We start from the raw sequence: 18,744 nt of genomic DNA, 5'->3' as shown, positions 1-18,744 counted from the left end.
ATTGTATACGATGGGAGGGTGGGTGCTAAAATCGAAAAATTTTGATAACGTAATATATGGATGACCCCAAAATGGTTTCTTGCAGTTGTTTTGTCCTGCAAGAAATGAAGAAACTGCCCCCCGCCGCGATAATTCGTACGGCGCGTGGTTAAATGGCGCATGTTTCTTGCACCCCGCATTTCTTGCGCGTTTTCCCTTGCAGAGCAAGAAATGTTGCAAACCCGCAAAAAAACGAAATACTGAATTTTGCATAAAATTTTTGAAATTGAAATAAATTAAGGAAAGTGTAATCCTAATTTTCATAAGAGTGATAAACACTTCAAATAAAATAATTTTAAAAAAGCTTGCTTAGGTGAGGCGCTGCTAAAAGTGAAAAACAAGACCTCTGGGGATCTCTTTTAAATATCTCGTCCCCTCATCATTGTAACAGGAATTGGTGGCTTTGCATCACCGCGAGGCCAAACATTTCTACCATATAACATTAACATGCCACCCAGTTTATTACACACAAGATTCAATGGTTAACCAGTACTTCAACCAGTTAATAAAATTTGAAGGACGTGTACAATTTTCCGCACGTCTTATGCACATCACTTCAGCCAGGTTGGACGAATTTCAGAAATGTTGTCTCGGTTGGTTAATTTAAGAATAGTATTTCCATCTCGACCCATGGCTGCATTAACAATTACAGTTTTATCAACAGTGTTATAAACGGTAGTAGATATGTATTGAAATATTAGCTATTCAAAATAATTCAATACAATAACCGTTTGTATCAAGACTGGTGTTAGATATTTCTTAATTTTATGGGAAGATGTAAGGTTCAATAATGTATATACCTATGTGGCATGCGCTGTGCGTCATTATTTAAGCGGGTTTGTATTTTAAGAAATGAAAATGCAGACGAATACATTTGGAGGGCACCACGCGAGGATATATTTTCAAATTGTGTTTAATAGCACAACTAGTTTTCAATACGAATGAGAATGTGATAAATGATAATTTTGAAAAATTCGTAAACCCAGATTTTGCTCTAACGAATTATTTTTATTATTAGAAGCTTAGCGTAAAATGTTTGGCCTCGCGGTGATGCAAAGCCACCAATTCCTGTTACAATGATGAGGGGACGAGATATTTAAAAGAGATCCCCAGAGGTCTTGTTTTTCACTTTTAGCAGCGCCTCACCTAAGCAAGCTTTTTTAAAATTATTTTATTTTATTGATTTGAAGGGTTATGCATTTTCAGACAATTCATTACACTGGTCGAAATTGTTAAACTATGTTTCAAATATTGTCAGCTTTTTTAAACTTAAGACAAAATTCAAAATTAGTTGAAAATACCCATAGGGCGTTGAAAAACCAATCTACCACGCGTTTCAGAAACTCTAATTTAATATTTCACATCACTGGTCGGAATTCGGTTAAATAATTTGGTGATTGCTTTCGCTGACAGAGTTGGCTGAGAGTGGAATTGCTTTTCTTCTTGGCTTACGGATTAATGATAATCGTCAATCCCCAATCCAGATTAATAATCAGGATTTACCACAACTTCAACCAGCAAGTATGCCTTAAATTGTTTTCTAAGCGGTCATTCGGTTGGTTATATTGAAGCACTTTATATAAGGTACATATGTACCAGTGTTGCAATTTCATAACACAACTACTCCTGTTTTTTATGATACGATCCTCGACGTCATCACTCTCATTACTAATAGCATTGCAGTGGTGACATGGAGGGTCGTATCGTAAACGGACTGCATTTATAGAAAATTTTTATACTGGTTGTTAAGAACAACCAGCTAAGAATATCGTAATTCTGATGAAGAATGCTTAGCAACATGAGTAGTGTCAGATGCCTCCATCAAAACTTTTTCAGATTTAAACCGATCTCCATCGGATTTGCTTTAAATGATGCACAACCGATTTCTGCATGATAAAATCATGTTTTATGCATATAGTCGTTTGGTGCAAGTGTCTCAAATTTCGAATCTAAAGTTTCAAATCGAGATTAGAGAGCCCACAACACAACTTTTCTACCGAGAAAGCTGTAAAACATCATCTCCTCATTCTCCTCTGCACGATTGCCTTTTACACTTTTTGGCTATCTTTAACCGTTTAGGCTCTACCCCTCTTGACATTTTCAAAGGGTGTATACGAAAGCATACTTAGGCTTCGCCGTAACCATGGTGACACTTTTTTTTCAGGCACTCATGCTTACTTTTGCCTCACCTAAGAAAAAGATAATCAAAATTCAATGAAATTTTGTATGCAATAAAACTGTCGACAGATTCACTAAATTTATTGATTACAAAATATAATCCAAGTATTCTCATATTTTCGAAATATTTTTTATTTTTTTAAGATGAAGGAAGGAAAACATTTTTTAACGAAGCTTATCCACGAGTCATTTTGCACGCTAATATGAAATTTTTAAACTTATTTAGCCACATTTCACAAATTTTCCTCTGTAATAAAATTTTTGTAATAAATTATTCAAGGAGAATCATGTCATCTTTAGAATATAAAGATTTATTTGAAAAATCAAAAAATTCAATTTTTGACGTTGAAATCTAAAACTGGAATAACTCAAAATTTTGCGTACCACTGATAAGAATATTTAAATTAAGACAAAAATTATAAAAAAACCACATAAAAATATAAATTCTCCGTAATTTTTCGTTCAATTAATAAAAAAACACAAAATTCACTAAGAGCAAAAAGTTTGACAATTTTAACGTCAAAACTTTTATTTTTAGATTATTCAGTAATAAAATTCCACTATAGATGAACTTGTATAATAATAATAATAATAAGCATTTATTATCCTCATTTACTAATACTAGTGATTACAAAATTCAGGGTTAATAGTAAAAAACATATTATCCAATTGATTTTGCAAAACAAACTAGAACTATTTTCATGAGCTTACAATAACAAAATTATATAATTAATCTTATCTACAGTTTAATATAGCCTAATTAATTATTCAACAAGTGGGGGATTTCTAAGGTTTACAATTGTTTCTAGTTTATAACCATAAATTGTTTGAGATTTTTTATACTCCTCATTAATTTTATTGATAATTGCATTAATAGTTGAGTTTTGATACACCGAATTTTTAATATAAGGTTGAACAATAATATCCTTTTGTGACCTCAATGGCCTCAAATTTTGGTTGTCAGTAAATAATGGTAGAAAATAATTGTACCTTCCAATTAATAACTTGAAACCGAATTTTTCAAGTGCAGTATTCCTCCTACTTTCCAATGATTCTATTTTATGTAATTCTAAAACTTCCTCATAATTGAACCTATCGACCCTTTTACGGTTAATAATTGACAGTGCTCTTTTTTGCACCCTTTCCAACTTATTAATTAATTTAATACTTAATCCGGGACCCCAAACTACTGAGCAATATTCGAGATTAGACCGCAAATAAACATAATAAGCTCTTACCAGCTCGTTAATACTAAAGCCTGCTGTAAAAAGTTTACGCAATTGAAATAATTTTGAGTTGGCTTTACCAACAATATTTTGAATATGGGCGTCCCATTTAAAACTACCAGTAATTGTTACTCCTAATATTTTAATTTTTTGGACAACAGGGACCATTACATTATGAATGAAAAATTTGGATTCGTATTTAATCCTGCGTCCTCCAAAGTTAACCAACAATATTTCACATTTTTGAGGATTGGGCCTAATCTTGACTTCCGTACAACTACTAGCTAAACAATCCAATGCTTCCTGCATTTTTGGGCGATTGTTAATAACTCGCTCAACTAGTATAATATCATCGACAAATCCAGCACAGCAAAAATTTGGATTGTTGATAAAAAAGTCCTGTAATTTCTGTAATACAAAATCAATCACTAAAATAAATACTAAGGCAGCTAATTTTGTGCCTGCTGTTGTTCCATAAGAGAGGAACTCCTCATCGGATAAAACCTTTCCATTTTTTACAATCTGGGTTCTCATTCTCAAAAAAGAAACTATCCACAGAACATCAATTTCATTTACACCGAAATAATTAATTAACAGATCAACTAATATTTTATGATCGACTAAATCAAACGCTTTAAAACTATCAATACCTGCTACTATTACCGTCGTTCCTGGAATTTCAGCACATTTTAATATAAAATGATTAATCTGCACTAAATAATGAGAAGTAGATGAATTTTTAAGACTCCCAAATTGGTTCAAATTTATCTTCCCTTCTACCTGCTTATACAAATTATCAAACATAAATGATTCAGCTAATTTAGAAAACACATCCGTCTGTGTAATCCGTCTGTGTAATTATGTATGTTCACATAATTTTTTAAATTTTAAAAATGTATAAAATTTTCGATAGAAATTAACAAAAAACTAATTTAGAAAAATGGACCAAGATTTACATATTTATGAAATAATACATACGTAGCTGAAATATATAAAAATGTATGCAAGAAGTATTAATATTTTTAGGAAAATTAGGAAATACAGAAAAACATTGACAAATTTTTAGAAATTTTGACCCTCTGTTTTGAAACATATCAACAAACTCTGAAACTTGTGGCCTATCAAAGTTCGAAAACAACAAAATATTTATTTATGCTTATCATTTCTAGCTTATCAATTTGATGGTGGACATTTATGAAAACTTGGAAATATTTACAGAACAACAGAATAGATTCTTATACAGTTTCTGTTTATGAAACATTTACAACGTTTGAAACTAATAATAGCTTATCAAAAGTCGAAAATGATTCAATATTTATTTAAGCTTATCAATCCTAGCTTATCAATTTGACGGGATAACCTCCCACAATTGCTGCATTGTGAAACCATCCTTCGGTTTCTCGACGGCAAGTCCGAGCTCTTCGCAGAAAATGATTTCCACTTTTTTTTCGCGATCGGCCGCATTTTCGTGTCGATATCCGTCCGCGAAGTAGGCGCCGAAGGCGTCACTGACCAATTCCGGGTTGTCCTCGATCTCCTCGACTTCGTCCGCAAAAGTGACGACGCCCTTGGCCAGGCGCGTTTTACGCTCTTCGGATTCTGCCTCGATGGACTAATTAATAAGGAAATATGTGAAAAATTAGTGAGTTATTTATATATTTATTTATATGTGAGTTATTTGGGGTGCAAGAAATGATGACAAGAAAGCAAGTTTTTTTGTAGGTATTTTGACCTGCAAGAAATGCAAGAAACTACGCTTCCCCGCTGTAAATAGTTCATACATCGCGTGGATAGATGGCAGTTTCTTACGTTGCACTGCAAGAAATGTAGCAAACCCTTAAGAAACTAAACACTGCCAAATAATCACTTGCAAGAAATAACGCCAAGAAAGTGTTCTTTTTTTTGCAGCAACATATTTTGACCAACAAGCGATGCAAGGCACAAGAAACTCATTCGCTATTCCTGCATAGGGCGATTGATTAGATGGCGCATATTTCTCCCACTTTCTCCCAGTTACGTGCACCTCGCATTTCTTGCGTGGTTTGCTTTGCAGTGCATGGAATGTAACAAACCACCAGCAAGAAACGAAACACTGATAAATTACCATATTTTTTCGAAAATTTTGCCAAGCTTATTTTGCACCTTATTTAGAGGTTATTTTATCTTCTGTGAAACTTTATATTTTAAAATGCCACAAAATTAAACTTTCGACGTGATATAACTTCATTTAAATTTGGCATTCAAAAAATTAAAAACAATTCCATAATTTGCGAGTGTTTCAAGCACTAGTACTGAAAGATTCGTTTTCGAAAAATTTTCAAAATTTTTGAACATATCAGAATTGCTTACGTCTGGATTGAACTCGACGCCATACTCGGGATAAGTCATGTACGTTTCGTGAATGGACATTAGCGATTTGTAGACGCTGAGCAGCTTTTCTTTCGGGTCGATCCGAAAACCGAGGACGTAGCTGCCCCCGGATTCCGTCGTGTCGATGACTAACGCCTTTCCGAATTTGGAGTCTCTAATTTTTATCTGGAAATTTTAAAACAAATTTTTTGTAAAAATTTTGGAAACTTATTTTGATTTTTTGTATTTACATACTTCGGCAATTTGTAGGAATGGAATTGAAGCGTTGAACAATTCGTTGGACGCCGCGTACCAGACGACGCGGACATTCGTGATAAAAAAGGAGCCCAAATTTCCCTGAAAAATTAGCATTTTTATAACAATCAGAGAGCGGCTATGTATTTATTTTCAACTTTTTCATTTGATGACGACCCACAATCAAACTTTGTCGGTATGTGTTCGCTAACTCGCGTAGAGCACAAAAATTTCAAAATATTTTTCATATTGGAATATATTTCTAGGTTTTCAGAAATATAAATATTTCTACAGATTATTCGAAATATACGAGCATGACGTACCTAATATTATTTGAAAAATAGGGAAATGTTTATCAAAAATGCTTGTATTTTGAAAATATTTCAACTGTTTGAGACGGAATTGTTTTGCTTAGAGAATTTTGACCGAAAAAAAACATCTTTTAAGAAACGAGCTTTCTTAAAAAATTGCACCAAGAAAATCCAGAGGATTATAGGTATTCAAAAATACAGATTTTTCGAAAATATCAGATTCAGCCCAAATTCATCTAAAACACTCCAACACATGAGAGTGCAATCTAATTTACTATAAATGAATTAATTTACTTCTTCAAAAACTTTATTTCGACTTGAAAACTTTACATTTAGTTTAGAAAAATCCAACTTTTACATAAACTTGTGAACTCAAAAGAGTTAAATTCCAAGAAGTGCAGCAATTGAATCTAATGATTTACTAGTAGTCAGTTTTTTCGAAAAAAATATGGCCCCTATGATTAGAAAAATACGTACATACGTAAATCTTTTCGAACTATATTTTCAAAAATATGTATATTTTGGAAATTATTGAATGATATGAGATGAATTTTTTGCTTGAAGAAAGTGGACCACGAAAAATCCGGAAAATTAATTTAAAAGGTTCAAGTTTTTCTAAAATTCTTAGTTTTATAGTTTCGTTATATTTCGTAATTATTGTGACGTTTTTTCGTAAATTCGTATCCGCCCTCTGATAATAAGTAACCGTCACTTGTTGAAAATTTGGTGTGCAAAATATTTACCTGATCACTGCTCAAATTCCAGACGCCATTTACTTGTTCACAAATCTGTTCTTTTTGCAACATTTGCAACTTTTTGTTGGCAACTACGATGCCACTTCGCATCTTGATTTCGCGATAAAGCCGGGATTGTGTGTACGCTCTGGAAAAAAGTAGTGCGTAAAAAATTTGCAATATTTATTGTTATGTATGTATGTACATACTTTTGGACGGCGAGGACCACAGAGAACAGTCGGTTGTTGTCAATGACCAAATTCGTAAAGATGAATTCGTACCGGGACGCTTTAGTTTTTGCGAGAATGTGCAGTGATTCAGTTAATCCGCGAAGTTTCTGAAAAGAACAAAAGTTACTGTAGGAATTGATGACTCATTACCAAAATTGTCAAAATCAGCACATTTTTAACATCTGGGAACTTATTTTATAATTCTGAACGACAAATTTGTAGTCAGTTAGTTGATTAATGGAATGGGCTTGAGTTTTTTAACCAGTTTCGATGAGTTCCAATGTTTCTGAAAGCTTCCTAAACATGAGATCTCCTCATTCAAAATGTGTCAAAATTTGGGGTGTACGTTTTTAAAAATTGGCAACGACCTGCTTTACGAATTAGTCGTCCAGAATTCTAAAATAAATTCCCAGAAGCGAGAAAATATTAAAAATGTGTTGATGTTAGCGAAGAGTTCGCTGATAAGGATTTCAAAATTTTAAAAGAATTGAATTATAAACAAACTCGTACGTACGGATGTGACGGATTTGATGTTTATCGAAGTTATCGGATTGTAACCGATTGCTGAAAAAATAAGCAGAAAAATTATTGTAATTGTGAATTTATCTAATTGTACTTAATTTTTGGTAATTTTACATAGATTTATTTTCGGGAATTTTTTGGACTGCCAAATGAGTCGTAAATTAGTGACGACGAGTTTTCCAGGTTCGCCATTGTTGCCTTTGGTGTCCTCGACGGGGTCCAAAACTTCAAACGTTTTCTCACCCGTGCACAGCTTCAAATATCTTGAATGAAAGGTCAAAGGTCAAATCATACTAAAAATTGAGGTCTCCCAGCGTATGCTCTCCGATTCTGAGCAAATTATGCAGTGTCAATCAATCACAAATTTAATTAGGATGAAATTTGCGAAAGACGCGATCTCCCAATGGGCACGTTTGGTCGAGATATTTGCATCCCAAGAGGAGAAACGCGTCTGAAAGACGACAAATTTTACACTTTCTAAAGTTACTGTGCATTTTTTCTCCTCCTCGGGTGCCAATAAAAATAAAACGTGCCCATTGGGAGATCGCGTCGTTTGCAAACTTCACACTAATTAAATTTGTGACACTATTTCGCAATCATATAACAACTTTAATTAGGATGAAATTTGCGAAAGACGCGGTCTCCCAGTGGGCACGTTTAGCCGAGATATTTGCATCCCAACAGGAGAAAACGCGTCTGAAAGACGACAAATTTTACACTTCCCAAATTTACTGCCCGTATTTTCCTCTTCAGATGCAAATATCTTGGCCAAACGTGCCCATTGGGAGATTGTGTCTTTCACAAATTTCATCCTAATTAAATTTGTCATCGATTGATACTAATTTGCTTAAAATCGGGGAGCATACGCTGGGAGACTTCAATTGTGAGAGATACTAGTAAGAAAAAAAATATGTATTTATTTATTTACCTGGTCATGAGGTCGAACCGAATTTCGGTGTCGTACCAGGTCGGAATATGGTTCTCCAAAGGCATGATTTCAATTTCGAAAAAAAGTATGGGTGAATCAACAATTTTCAAAAATTTGTATTTGTATATAAGTTGAAATCGTGTTTACAACTAACAAGGGAACATACCGAGGTGTCCAACGAGTTAAGGGTCGACACCTATACCAAAATGACCAGAATACATGACTTATTAAACAAACTGAAGGAATTTCCGTGTAAAATTCACTTTTCGTCAAGTTGTGACGATATTTGTGACGAGCGCATGACCAAGCGGGAGAGGTCGGTCGCTGAACGATCAGGTCGAACACAGAGAACCGTCGTCGTCTTCAGAGATTTCAAATTCTTTCAAATTTTGAACAGATCTCGAAATTTTGAAAAAATTTTGAGAAAATTTTGAAAAAATTTTGAGAAAATTTTGAAAATTTTAGAAATTTTTACAATTTTGAAGAAATTTTTGAAACTTTGAAGAAATTTTTGAAATTTTGAAGAAATTTTTGAAATTTTGAAGAAATTTTTGAAATTTTGAAGAAATTTTTGAAACTTTGAAGAAATTTTTGAAATTTTGAAGAAATTTCATTTTTTTTCAAAATTTCAAGTGGTTTTCAAAATTTGAAAGAATTTGAAATCTCTGAAGACGACGAAGCTTCTCTGTGTTCGATCTGATCGTTCAGCGACCGACCTCTCTCTCTCTCTCTGGCAACCCGATGGTCATGCGCTCGTCAGAAATATCGTCAAAACTTGACGAAAAGTGAATTTTACACGGAAATTCCTTCAGTTTGTTTAACAAGTCATGTATTGTGGTCATTTTGGTATAGGTGTCGACCCTTAACTCGTTGGACACCTCGGTATGTTTCCTTGTAAGTAAATGACAAGTCGGGTTTTTGTTGTGCATTTTGCGAGCCTGGCAACTGGCGAGAGTGACCGATATAAAAAAAACGGGTAACACATATATGAAACCGGGTATTTTCATGCACTTATTGTTTATTTGTGTCCAATGTGTATGTACCTGGAAATTGAGTTTGAAACGTATGCATTATGTATTAAAGTTATTTAACTAATATTTGCCAATTAAGTAATTAATTAATTAATTAATTTCATAATTAAGTATTGCTAATTAAAAATGTCCTCCTTGCAAAAATACTGTATGTACGACGCAAATATACAAATGAATTTCATTATTACTCATTTTACGGAAGATCCGGAATAATTAGTCTAATTAATTAATCTAATACTGGAATTAATTAAAGTTAACATTAGTAAAATGCCGGATCCAATTTAATGTAGGATAAAATTCCGCCGTGCAAACTAATAAGTTTTGTAAATGCATTTAATTCTTTTATTTTACAGAATATGCGCAATTAATACGTCGATCAATGAATTTGTCACTTGTCGTCGATAATCACTGAATAATCAATTTAGATGAAAAAATGCGACTGAGTAATGAAATGTAACATTTTTAGTTAATTAAAATTAAAATTAGTTAATTCAATTAATTTTTAATTGAATTTAATTATAATGGGTCCAATTTATTATGAAAAAAATATCTAAAGTATGTGCATAAATAAATACAGATATTATGCAAATGCGTTTCGTAATTATTTAATTATTTTACAGAATATGCGCAATTAAGACGTCGATCAATAAATTTGTCACTTGTCAGTAACGTTCCAACAGGAAAATTAGATGCGAAAGTGTCCAGTGTCCATACGGATAGTTAGTAATCTAATATTATAATTAAATCCAAATTATAATTAGTTAATTGCCGGCTCCAATTTAATGTAGAAATAATGTGCAAACTAATAGTTTAGGAAATTTGCAAATGCGTTATTCAGTATTTTTTTTATTTTACAGGAGATGCAATTAAGACGTCGATCAATGAATTGTTCACTGGTAGCTAATTATTAAGACTAAATTAAGATGTTGAGTTACTCTTTTTTTCAATTTGAAACGTAATATTATAATTAATGGTAATTAAAATCTGTTAAATAACTGTTCAAATTTAACGTTAAAAACTTAGAATTGGAATCGAGATCATTAATCGTCGTGTCACTATAAAATTTCTTTTAAGCATGGCGACAGCTTCGCATATTGAGTCGTCATCGTGTTTAAAGCCGTTAAATGACCATGATTTGAGGTCAGTGGGGTGTTGTACTTCCGGAAAATGCGTCGAATTAATGGATACTCGTCCAAAATACGGAAATCTGTGCAGTTTTCCTCAAAAATAGACATTCTCCTGCCTCATTTACTTACTGGAATCAAAAGTTACGCCTAAAATTATGTGCATACGTAGGAAATGCTAATTAATTATTTTGTTTAATTATAAACAATGTCCTCCGTGCAAACTAATAATCTACCAAGTTAATAAATAAATAGTACATAAATAATACATAAATCCATTTAGTAATTTATTATTTATTTATTTATTTACGGAAGATGCAAAATCTCTAATTTAAATTGTGAATAATCCATCTTAATTTGCAAAATAATTAATTAAAGTTAAAATTATGAAATTGGTTCCAATTTAATGTTACACTGTGCACTATAGTCGAGATCATTAATCGTGTCACTAAAATTGATTTTAAGCATGGCGATGGCTTCGAATAGAGCGTCATCGTCGTCATTAAAGCGGTTAAATGACCTCGATTCTTCAGGATTTGAGGTCAATGGGGTGTTGTACTTCCGGAAAATACGTCGAATTAATGGATACTCGTCTAAAATGTGGAAATCTGTCCGCTTTTCCTCGTAATATTTGAGACATTCGAGTTCCACTGGATTTTTGAGGTTATGTGCATCTTCATCAAATCCAAACCGTTTGGCCTTTTTTGAAACAATTTCGTCGTGGATGCGAGGTTGGGAATATTCAAGATTTTTGTCCCCCATTTCAAGCGCGACCTTGTAAAAGATCTGTTTGCACTGGTCCATGCGATGAGATGGGATCCATCTCGTTTTGAAAAATGGGTGTGCTATGGAAGCGACGATGAAGAATTCGGATTTCGGGGAAAATTCGAACAAGGGTCCGAATTTAGTTTGTAGGGCGGAAATTATCCGGGTAGCGAGCGGATCGTTCGGAATATCGGTTAGTTTGACGTGAAGGCGAAGAATTTCGGGGAAAACGTCACCAAAATAAGTTTCCGAAGAGTGGAAATTTGTGATGGTGGAGTGGAGATGAGATAAGATTGAGGAATATCGGGATAAGGATGCGATTTCTTCAGGGGTAAAATTTGGCAGGTTGAAAGCGTGGCAAATTTCGGGGAGGGAATCAGCTTTTGTGGAAAGGAGGGCCGCGATAGCGTCGAATTTTGAGGTCCAATCGGATATTTGGTGGGGTGGGAAGAAGATTTTTGGGTTGTCGAGAAAAGGTTTGGAAGACGCGAGAGTGCAGAGGGTACTGAATTTTGTAAATGCGGAGTGGAAAACTGGATCAGAAATCTGCCGGATAAATAATTAATTGAGAGATTAGATTACAATTATATCAATTTAATGAGGGGTAATTAATTAATTAAACTTTAATGATGGTTAGAGTGTTTTGTTTCTTGCGGGTTTGCTACATTTCTTTTATTGCAAAGCAAGAACTGCAAGAAATGCTCTGTGTTTGCTCTAAAAAAATTTTTGTGTTCTAAAAATCTGGATAAGGTTGGAGGATAAAAATGGGTAGAGGTTTTTTGGTTGATGGAAAACTGTTGCTAAAATTTTTATCCTGTGTCAAGGTTTGAAGTCGATTAGTGAAATATTCAGAATAAAGTATTGACGAATAGCAAATCAGGTAAGAAGTAAATGTGAAATTTTTGAACAGGTATGAATTTATTTCGCATTTTAAATGCGCAATGTAGACGTCGATCAATAAATTTGTCACTTGTTGATAATCTCACAACAATAAATTTAGATAGACACGACGGTTTATGTATAAGTTTGCAATCATCTAATATTGTAAACACTCCTGTTCACTGTCATTCTTTTATGTGGTTATGATGGTGAATGAAAGTCACAGAATATAGATTCTACCAGAAGAATCGATCTTATGTATTCGAGTGACGCTTATGGAAGAACGGGGAGAGCCAACCAAATAACTCGGTGTACATTTGGCCCACTTGGGGGATGGCACCTCCGCATCACCACCACATCTCCTGGCATCAAAAAATGATGATGAAAGCACATAGGTGGCGGTGGCATCCCGATTTGTGCACCAGAACACACCATTCTGAGCTGCGTCTGTACAAATTTGATGCTCTACGAGGGTGTGCACAAATGGGGGTGCCACCGCCACCTATGTGCTTTCGTCATCATTTTTTGATGCCAGGAGATGTGATGATGATGCGGAGGTGCCATCCCCGAGGTGGGCCAAATGTACACCGAGTTATTTGGTTGGCTCTCCCCGTTCTTCCATAAGCGCCACTCGAATACATAAGATCGATTCTTCTGGTAGAATCTATATTCTGTGAATGAAAGTGAATGAAAATGAATTTCCTGTGATGTGAAAAGACTGAGAGATTCCGTCATTTCAGATGAATGACTGTGAATGAAATGATTTTTCACTCATTTCATTTTTCACCCTATGCTTAATACATTGAGCGAAAGAAGAAATGAAGTCGGATGAAGTGAAGTGAAATGAATTTGAATGAAAATGACCGAGTGTAATTGAAAATCTTCCGTCAGAAATGTGAAATATTGAGAATAAAGTATTGATCAGGTTGGGTGGATCATTCCGAACTAATAAGTTTTTTACAAAAATTTTTCGAAATATGCAAATTCTAAAAGAATGCCAATTTCTATTTTTTTTATTATATTTTCATTTTTTATCATTTTTTAAAATTTGTCATTTTTTTCTGTGCTGTCTTTGACTGGGATTTTTTTGTGCTTATCAAAATCTGGATAAGATTTGGGGGAGGAAAATGGATATAGTTTTTATTCATCAGGGGGAAAATAATTTGTGTTACAATTATTTTTTCAGGGTTTTGACGAGGATTTGTAAAATTTTGAAAATAAAAGTATTACCTATAAAAAGTAACTCAGGTATAGTTGTAGAGAGGGTTAAAATTTTTTACCAAAGTTTTTGGAAATATAAAAATATTAGAAGTATGTAAATTTCCGTTTATACTTTTCCGTGTTTGTCTGAGATTTTTTGTGCTTATCAAAATCTGGAGAATATTGGGGGGAGGAAAATTTGGCAGAGATTTTACTATTTGTCAAGGTTTGAAGTCAAATTGTGAAATATTGAGAATAAAGTATTCTTAAATAGTAATTTAGATAGGGTAGAATATAGAGCAAATGGAGCAATAAAGTTTTTGAAACAAGTTTTTAAACATTAAAAAAAAAATTACATGGTACCTATTCAAAAATTTAGTTTTCATTCAAAATTCAGTTATCATTTCATTATGATTTCTGACTGAAGATTTTCATTCACATTCAGTCATTTCATACCTGTTCAATAATTTAGTTTTCATTCAAAGTTCAGTCATCCCTATTTCTGACTGAAGATTTTCATTAACCTTCAATCATTTTCTTTCAAATTCATTTCATTTCACTTCATCTGACTTCATTTTTACATCGTCCCATGTATTAAGCATGAGGTGAAAAATGAAATGAGTGAGAAATCTTTCATTCACAGTCAGTCATCTGAAATGATGAAATCTTTCAATCTTTTTCACTCAAATCATAGGAAATTCATTTTCATTCATTATCACTCACTATCATAATCACTCAAATGAATGAAAGTGAACAGGTATGAGTCATTTTCGTTCAAATTAATTTCATTTCACTTCATCTGACCTCATTTCTTGCTTCCCCATGTATTAAGCATAGTGTGAAAAATGAAAACAGTGAAAAATCTTTCGTTCACAGTCATTCATCTGAAATGACGGAAACTTTGAGTCATTTTCATTCAAATGACAAGAAAAATTAATTTTCATTTATTTTCATTCACTATAATAATCAGTCACATGAATGAAACAGAACAGGTATATGGTTTCAGAATTTTTCAAAATGCTCAGTTTAAACGAAATTATGATGGAAAATGTGAGCGAGAATTTGCATTTTTATCCTAAAAATTTTCTTGCGAGGGATAAAAACACAGATTCTCGTATACGCATGATTTATTTATAATTTAGTTTAAAGTGAGCATTATGAAAAATCCTGAAACACGTGTTTAATTATTTATCTAAGGCTACATAATTATCGTAATTTCGTCAAAATCAGAGCGTCTTCGAATTTTAAATAACGAGTTTACCTTGGTGGGTTCTTCCTCCGCGATACGAGTTAGAGTATCGGACACGAATTGTAAATGGGGTGGATGGATTTTGTGCTGAATATCAGTATCAATGTCGCCGTGACCTTGATCTTGACCTTGATAACCGTAAGACAAATTTTCGCCACATTTCAGCCAGTTACTTCCTGTCATAATACACACAATTTTGTCCTTATCGAGACCATACTCGTGAAATAGGGTGGATGAGATAAGCCCCAGAATTTCGTGGCGTCCTTGATGTTTATTAAATCTGCGTACTGCCAGCACAGCGGAGTCGCGTTTCGTCAAATCGGACGACGACAACCAGTGTGCCGTGATTTTGACTAGTTGGGTCGACGTCGACGTTTCCGAAGAATCCGCCGTGACACAGAGGAAATCAAGTTGGGCGAATGTATCCTTTAATTCGGAGACCAAAGAGTGACGAAGGGTTTCGATTTTTGTCTTGATAAGGCTTTCCTTGGGTAGGATTGCGGTAGGATTGAGACCTTTAGAAGATAGAAGTTGGGGTTCGATTATTATGTAGGTCAGAGCTTTTTAATTAGTGCAAAGAATAATTAATTAGCAATTAATAATTAGCGCCGACATCTTTAATCTAATTAATTATCAATTTTTAATTAGAGAGCTTCAACTAATTAATTATAATTACTAATTAATTACTTCTAAGAAAAGTAATTAATTACTTCTGGAAAAATAATTAATTAGTTAAAAAATTTTAATTTATAAAATTTTAAAATTCTATTTTCAACGCAAAATTTACAACTACATTATAAAATTATGGACTGCAGAAATAATTACCGGCAACTCAAATTTATAATGGTTACATTTTAACATCGCCTATATTTTTTGGATACATAATCATTCCATTAGTCATTCCATAATCAATCAATTAAATAAAAGTTCAACTGTAGCTGATGGTGGTATGTGAGTATTGACCTGGTTAGTTTGTTAAGATTTTCATATTCATTTTTGAAAATATCGTCTTCCATTATTGGCACTTGAAAGATACTTTACAGTATGTATGTAGTTATTTATTGTAACAAAGATGAAATTATGGCATGAAATTTAATTATGAGGGCTTGAAAATAAGTCATGTAGAATAGGAGAGTTGCCAGATTAAAAAAACATCCCACATTACCTGGGAAAACGAAACAGCGCAAACCACATAAATCTCAAAAATTAAGTAATTAATTAGTTAATTAATTAATTGGTTAAAATATCACGAAACTAATTAATTATAATTGACTCAGTTTAATTACTCTGGTAAGGTAATTAAAACTAATTTATAATTGTTAATTAGTTGAAAATTGGTAATTAATTAGCAAATTAACTGATTTCACTAATTAATTAAAAATCTCTGATGTAGGTTGGTCAAAATCAGCACACTTTTGTATCATTTCTTGTCTCTGGGAACTTATTTTAAAATTCTGAATGACAAAATTGCATCATAAATAGAATGACGTTAAGTTTTTTGGTTTTTTCAGCCAGTTCCAATTTTTCAGAAGGCTTCTTCAACCGAAGATCTTCATTAAGGGTCAAAATCTGGGGTGTATCTATATTTTAAAAAAATCGGTAACTCCCTGCTCTACAAATTTATTCTCCAGAATTTTAAAATAAATTCCCTGAGCGGAGAAATGATTAAAAATTAGTGATGAGTAATTTGTTAATTAATTGGGGGTCATAAGTACGAAAATTAGCTAATAAATTTGCATACACTTGACGAGATCAAGGAAGGTCGCATCTTGAAGAATGGACATCGGGGAGGAGGTCGAGATTAAAAATTTGGTGATGGGAATAACCAGATTTTTGTGTGAAATGGTTTCCTCTTCAATTTTATTGGGTTTCGGATCCGTAAAATATTTCCGCTTTGTTGTAACAAGTAATTGATTTCTGGTCATTATTGTTTGCTGTTTTTTATCCATCCAGGCTTTGTACTGGTGGGGATGAACCGTCTGGGGGATAAAATTTGATAAAAAGTTATTACATGAAATGTAAATCAGGTTTGAAAATATGTAAATTAATTTGTTTTTTTTACGAAAAATGATAAACTTTAATTTAAAAGGATTAGAAAAATATGGATTTTAGTGTAACTCTAATAGAATATTACAGATTGTGGGTTAAGGATCTGCTATTTGGATATTTTAAAGATTTTTTATGAACAAAAGGCGGATATGTATTTACGAAAAATTGCTGAAATATATACCTAAAATATTTACGAAATATGTACGGAAAAATGAAAAAAATGTTAAATTTTCATAAAATTTATAAAAATTTCTGAATATAATGCTCTAGATTTTTTGTAGTAGAATTTCTGTGAGCAGAAAAATCGTCTCGTATCGTTGAAATATTTACAAAATATATGCATTTTTCGAAAAAATATGCAAAATATTTACGTATTTTTTTCATAAAATAGAGGAAATATTTCGGCATTTTTTTATCTTCTAAATATTAAATACATATTTCATTGATTTTTCGCAAACTAAATACATATCCGCCCTCTGTTTACGTATTATGCAAATTTTTTGCTACCTTGTAATGGCTGAGAAGATTGGAGCTCACGGTGATGGAACATTTGATGACTTTGTTTGGACAGAGGTTACACTTGGCGACGATTTTGTCCTCTTGGAATTTATGGAAACTGTAAAGGCCACCGTTTTTGTCGAGAAGTTTCCTCAAATTTGGGGGTAATTGTAGCATCGGTAGTTTAAGGAATTCCATTTTTTGCAGGGTTTCAATGAACTCTTTGAAATTTGCAGAATTTTGGAAAAAGGGAGACGAATTTTCGTAAGTTTGTAGTAGTGAGATGAAATTTAGATTTTTAACGATTCGTTTTTTCAGGATTTTATTTGTTCTTTGAAACACAGAATTATGTGAAACCGTTTTAGCAAAAATATGTAGAGCATAATTTCGTAAAATTGCAGATTTTTTCAGTGATGGATGCACTTAAGAATTTAAATAATTTCTTCACTTAACTCGAAACAATTTTAACAAAAAAAACACAAATTTCATAAAAATTGCAAATTTCTCGTCGTGTAATGCACTTCAGAATTTAAATAGTTCCAGTTTCCCTGAATTTCACTTATTTCGAAGCGATTTTAACTAAAACGGAGGCAAATTTTGTGAAAATTTTAAATTTTTAGTGGTGCTATGCACTTCATAATTTTAACAATTCCAGTTTCTCTTAATTTCTTCACTTATTTCGAAACTTTTTTAACCAACAAAAGAACGAAAAATTCGTAATTTTAGCCAAAAACAGATAAAAAAATTTCAAATTAGTAGCGATAAGATAAAAAAATTTCAAATTAGTAGCGATAAGATAAAAAAATTTCAAATTAGTAGCGATAAGATAAAAAAATTTCAAATTAGTAGCGATAAGATAAAAAAATTGAGAATTTGCACGTATGTACAGACGAAGCACTCGCCTTTGTCTACCCTACTGAATCACGAGGAGTGAACAACTACTTACGCTGAAGAATGCATTCCGCTTCTCCTTGGTTGAGAAATCTAATTAAAAATGCAATTAGCAATTAGCCAAGTGGTGGTGGTGGTGGGGTAATTAGTTTTACAAAGATAATTGGATTCTCCTACTTTCCAATTTAATTTTCTTAATTAGAATTGTACAATTAATTTCCGCCAACATAATTGAAACCAATTAGTTAAAAGGTATGCATACCTTTTAACCCATATGCTACCATAC

The 18,744-nt window shown here is 32.8% G+C and overlaps 2 protein-coding genes across 2 annotated transcripts; both read right to left on the bottom strand.

Moving 5' to 3' along the window:
• Window positions 1-4,425: 4,425 nt before the first annotated feature.
• LOC110862190 (Bardet-Biedl syndrome 5 protein homolog) lies at window positions 4,426-8,937 on the bottom strand. Its single transcript, XM_022111370.2, has 8 exons — window positions 8,773-8,937; window positions 7,959-8,107; window positions 7,837-7,886; window positions 7,302-7,429; window positions 7,102-7,240; window positions 6,048-6,149; window positions 5,793-5,978; window positions 4,426-5,055 (listed from the first exon to the last, which is right to left on the bottom strand). Exons 1-8 carry the CDS (start codon window positions 8,835-8,837, stop codon window positions 4,786-4,788), a joined length of 1,089 nt encoding a protein of 362 aa, XP_021967062.1. The 5' UTR covers window positions 8,838-8,937; the 3' UTR covers window positions 4,426-4,785.
• A 2,305-nt stretch (window positions 8,938-11,242) lies between these two features.
• Window positions 11,243-17,993, bottom strand: LOC118433400. Its single transcript, XM_035845315.1, has 4 exons — window positions 17,577-17,993; window positions 16,762-16,999; window positions 15,033-15,535; window positions 11,243-12,238 (listed from the first exon to the last, which is right to left on the bottom strand). The coding sequence occupies exons 1-4, from the start codon at window positions 17,763-17,765 to the stop codon at window positions 11,312-11,314; spliced, it is 1,857 nt and encodes a 618-aa protein (XP_035701208.1). The 5' UTR covers window positions 17,766-17,993; the 3' UTR covers window positions 11,243-11,311.
• Between the last annotated feature and the right edge of the window lie 751 nt (window positions 17,994-18,744).

This window comes from Folsomia candida, unplaced genomic scaffold (genome assembly GCF_002217175.1).
Source record: "Folsomia candida strain VU population unplaced genomic scaffold, ASM221717v1 Fcan01_Sc050, whole genome shotgun sequence".
Lineage (NCBI taxonomy): Eukaryota > Metazoa > Arthropoda > Collembola > Entomobryomorpha > Isotomidae > Folsomia > Folsomia candida.
Note: the sequence above shows the minus strand (reverse complement) of the source record. Positions and strands in the feature narration are given on the sequence as shown.

What these genes read in the sequence shown, in the direction of transcription:
- LOC110862190 (XM_022111370.2), bottom strand. Translation starts at nt 8,837, where the DNA reads ATGCCTTTGGAGAACCATATTCCGACCTGGTACGACACCGAAATTCGG. An exon ending in GTGGTCCTCGCCGTCCAAAA is followed by an intron (nt 7,241 to 7,301) that starts GTATGTACATAC and finishes ACTTTTTTCCAG; the next exon opens with AGCGTACACACAATCCCGGC. An exon ending in GCGTCGAGTTCAATCCAGAC is followed by an intron (nt 5,056 to 5,792) that starts GTAAGCAATTCT and finishes CTTATTAATTAG; the next exon opens with TCCATCGAGGCAGAATCCGA.
- LOC118433400 (XM_035845315.1), bottom strand. Translation starts at nt 17,765, where the DNA reads ATGGAATTCCTTAAACTACCGATGCTACAATTACCCCCAAATTTGAGG. An exon ending in ATCTTCTCAGCCATTACAAG is followed by an intron (nt 17,000 to 17,576) that starts GTAGCAAAAAAT and finishes TTTATCCCCCAG; the next exon opens with ACGGTTCATCCCCACCAGTA. An exon ending in CTTCCTTGATCTCGTCAAGT is followed by an intron (nt 15,536 to 16,761) that starts GTATGCAAATTT and finishes TATCTTCTAAAG; the next exon opens with GTCTCAATCCTACCGCAATC.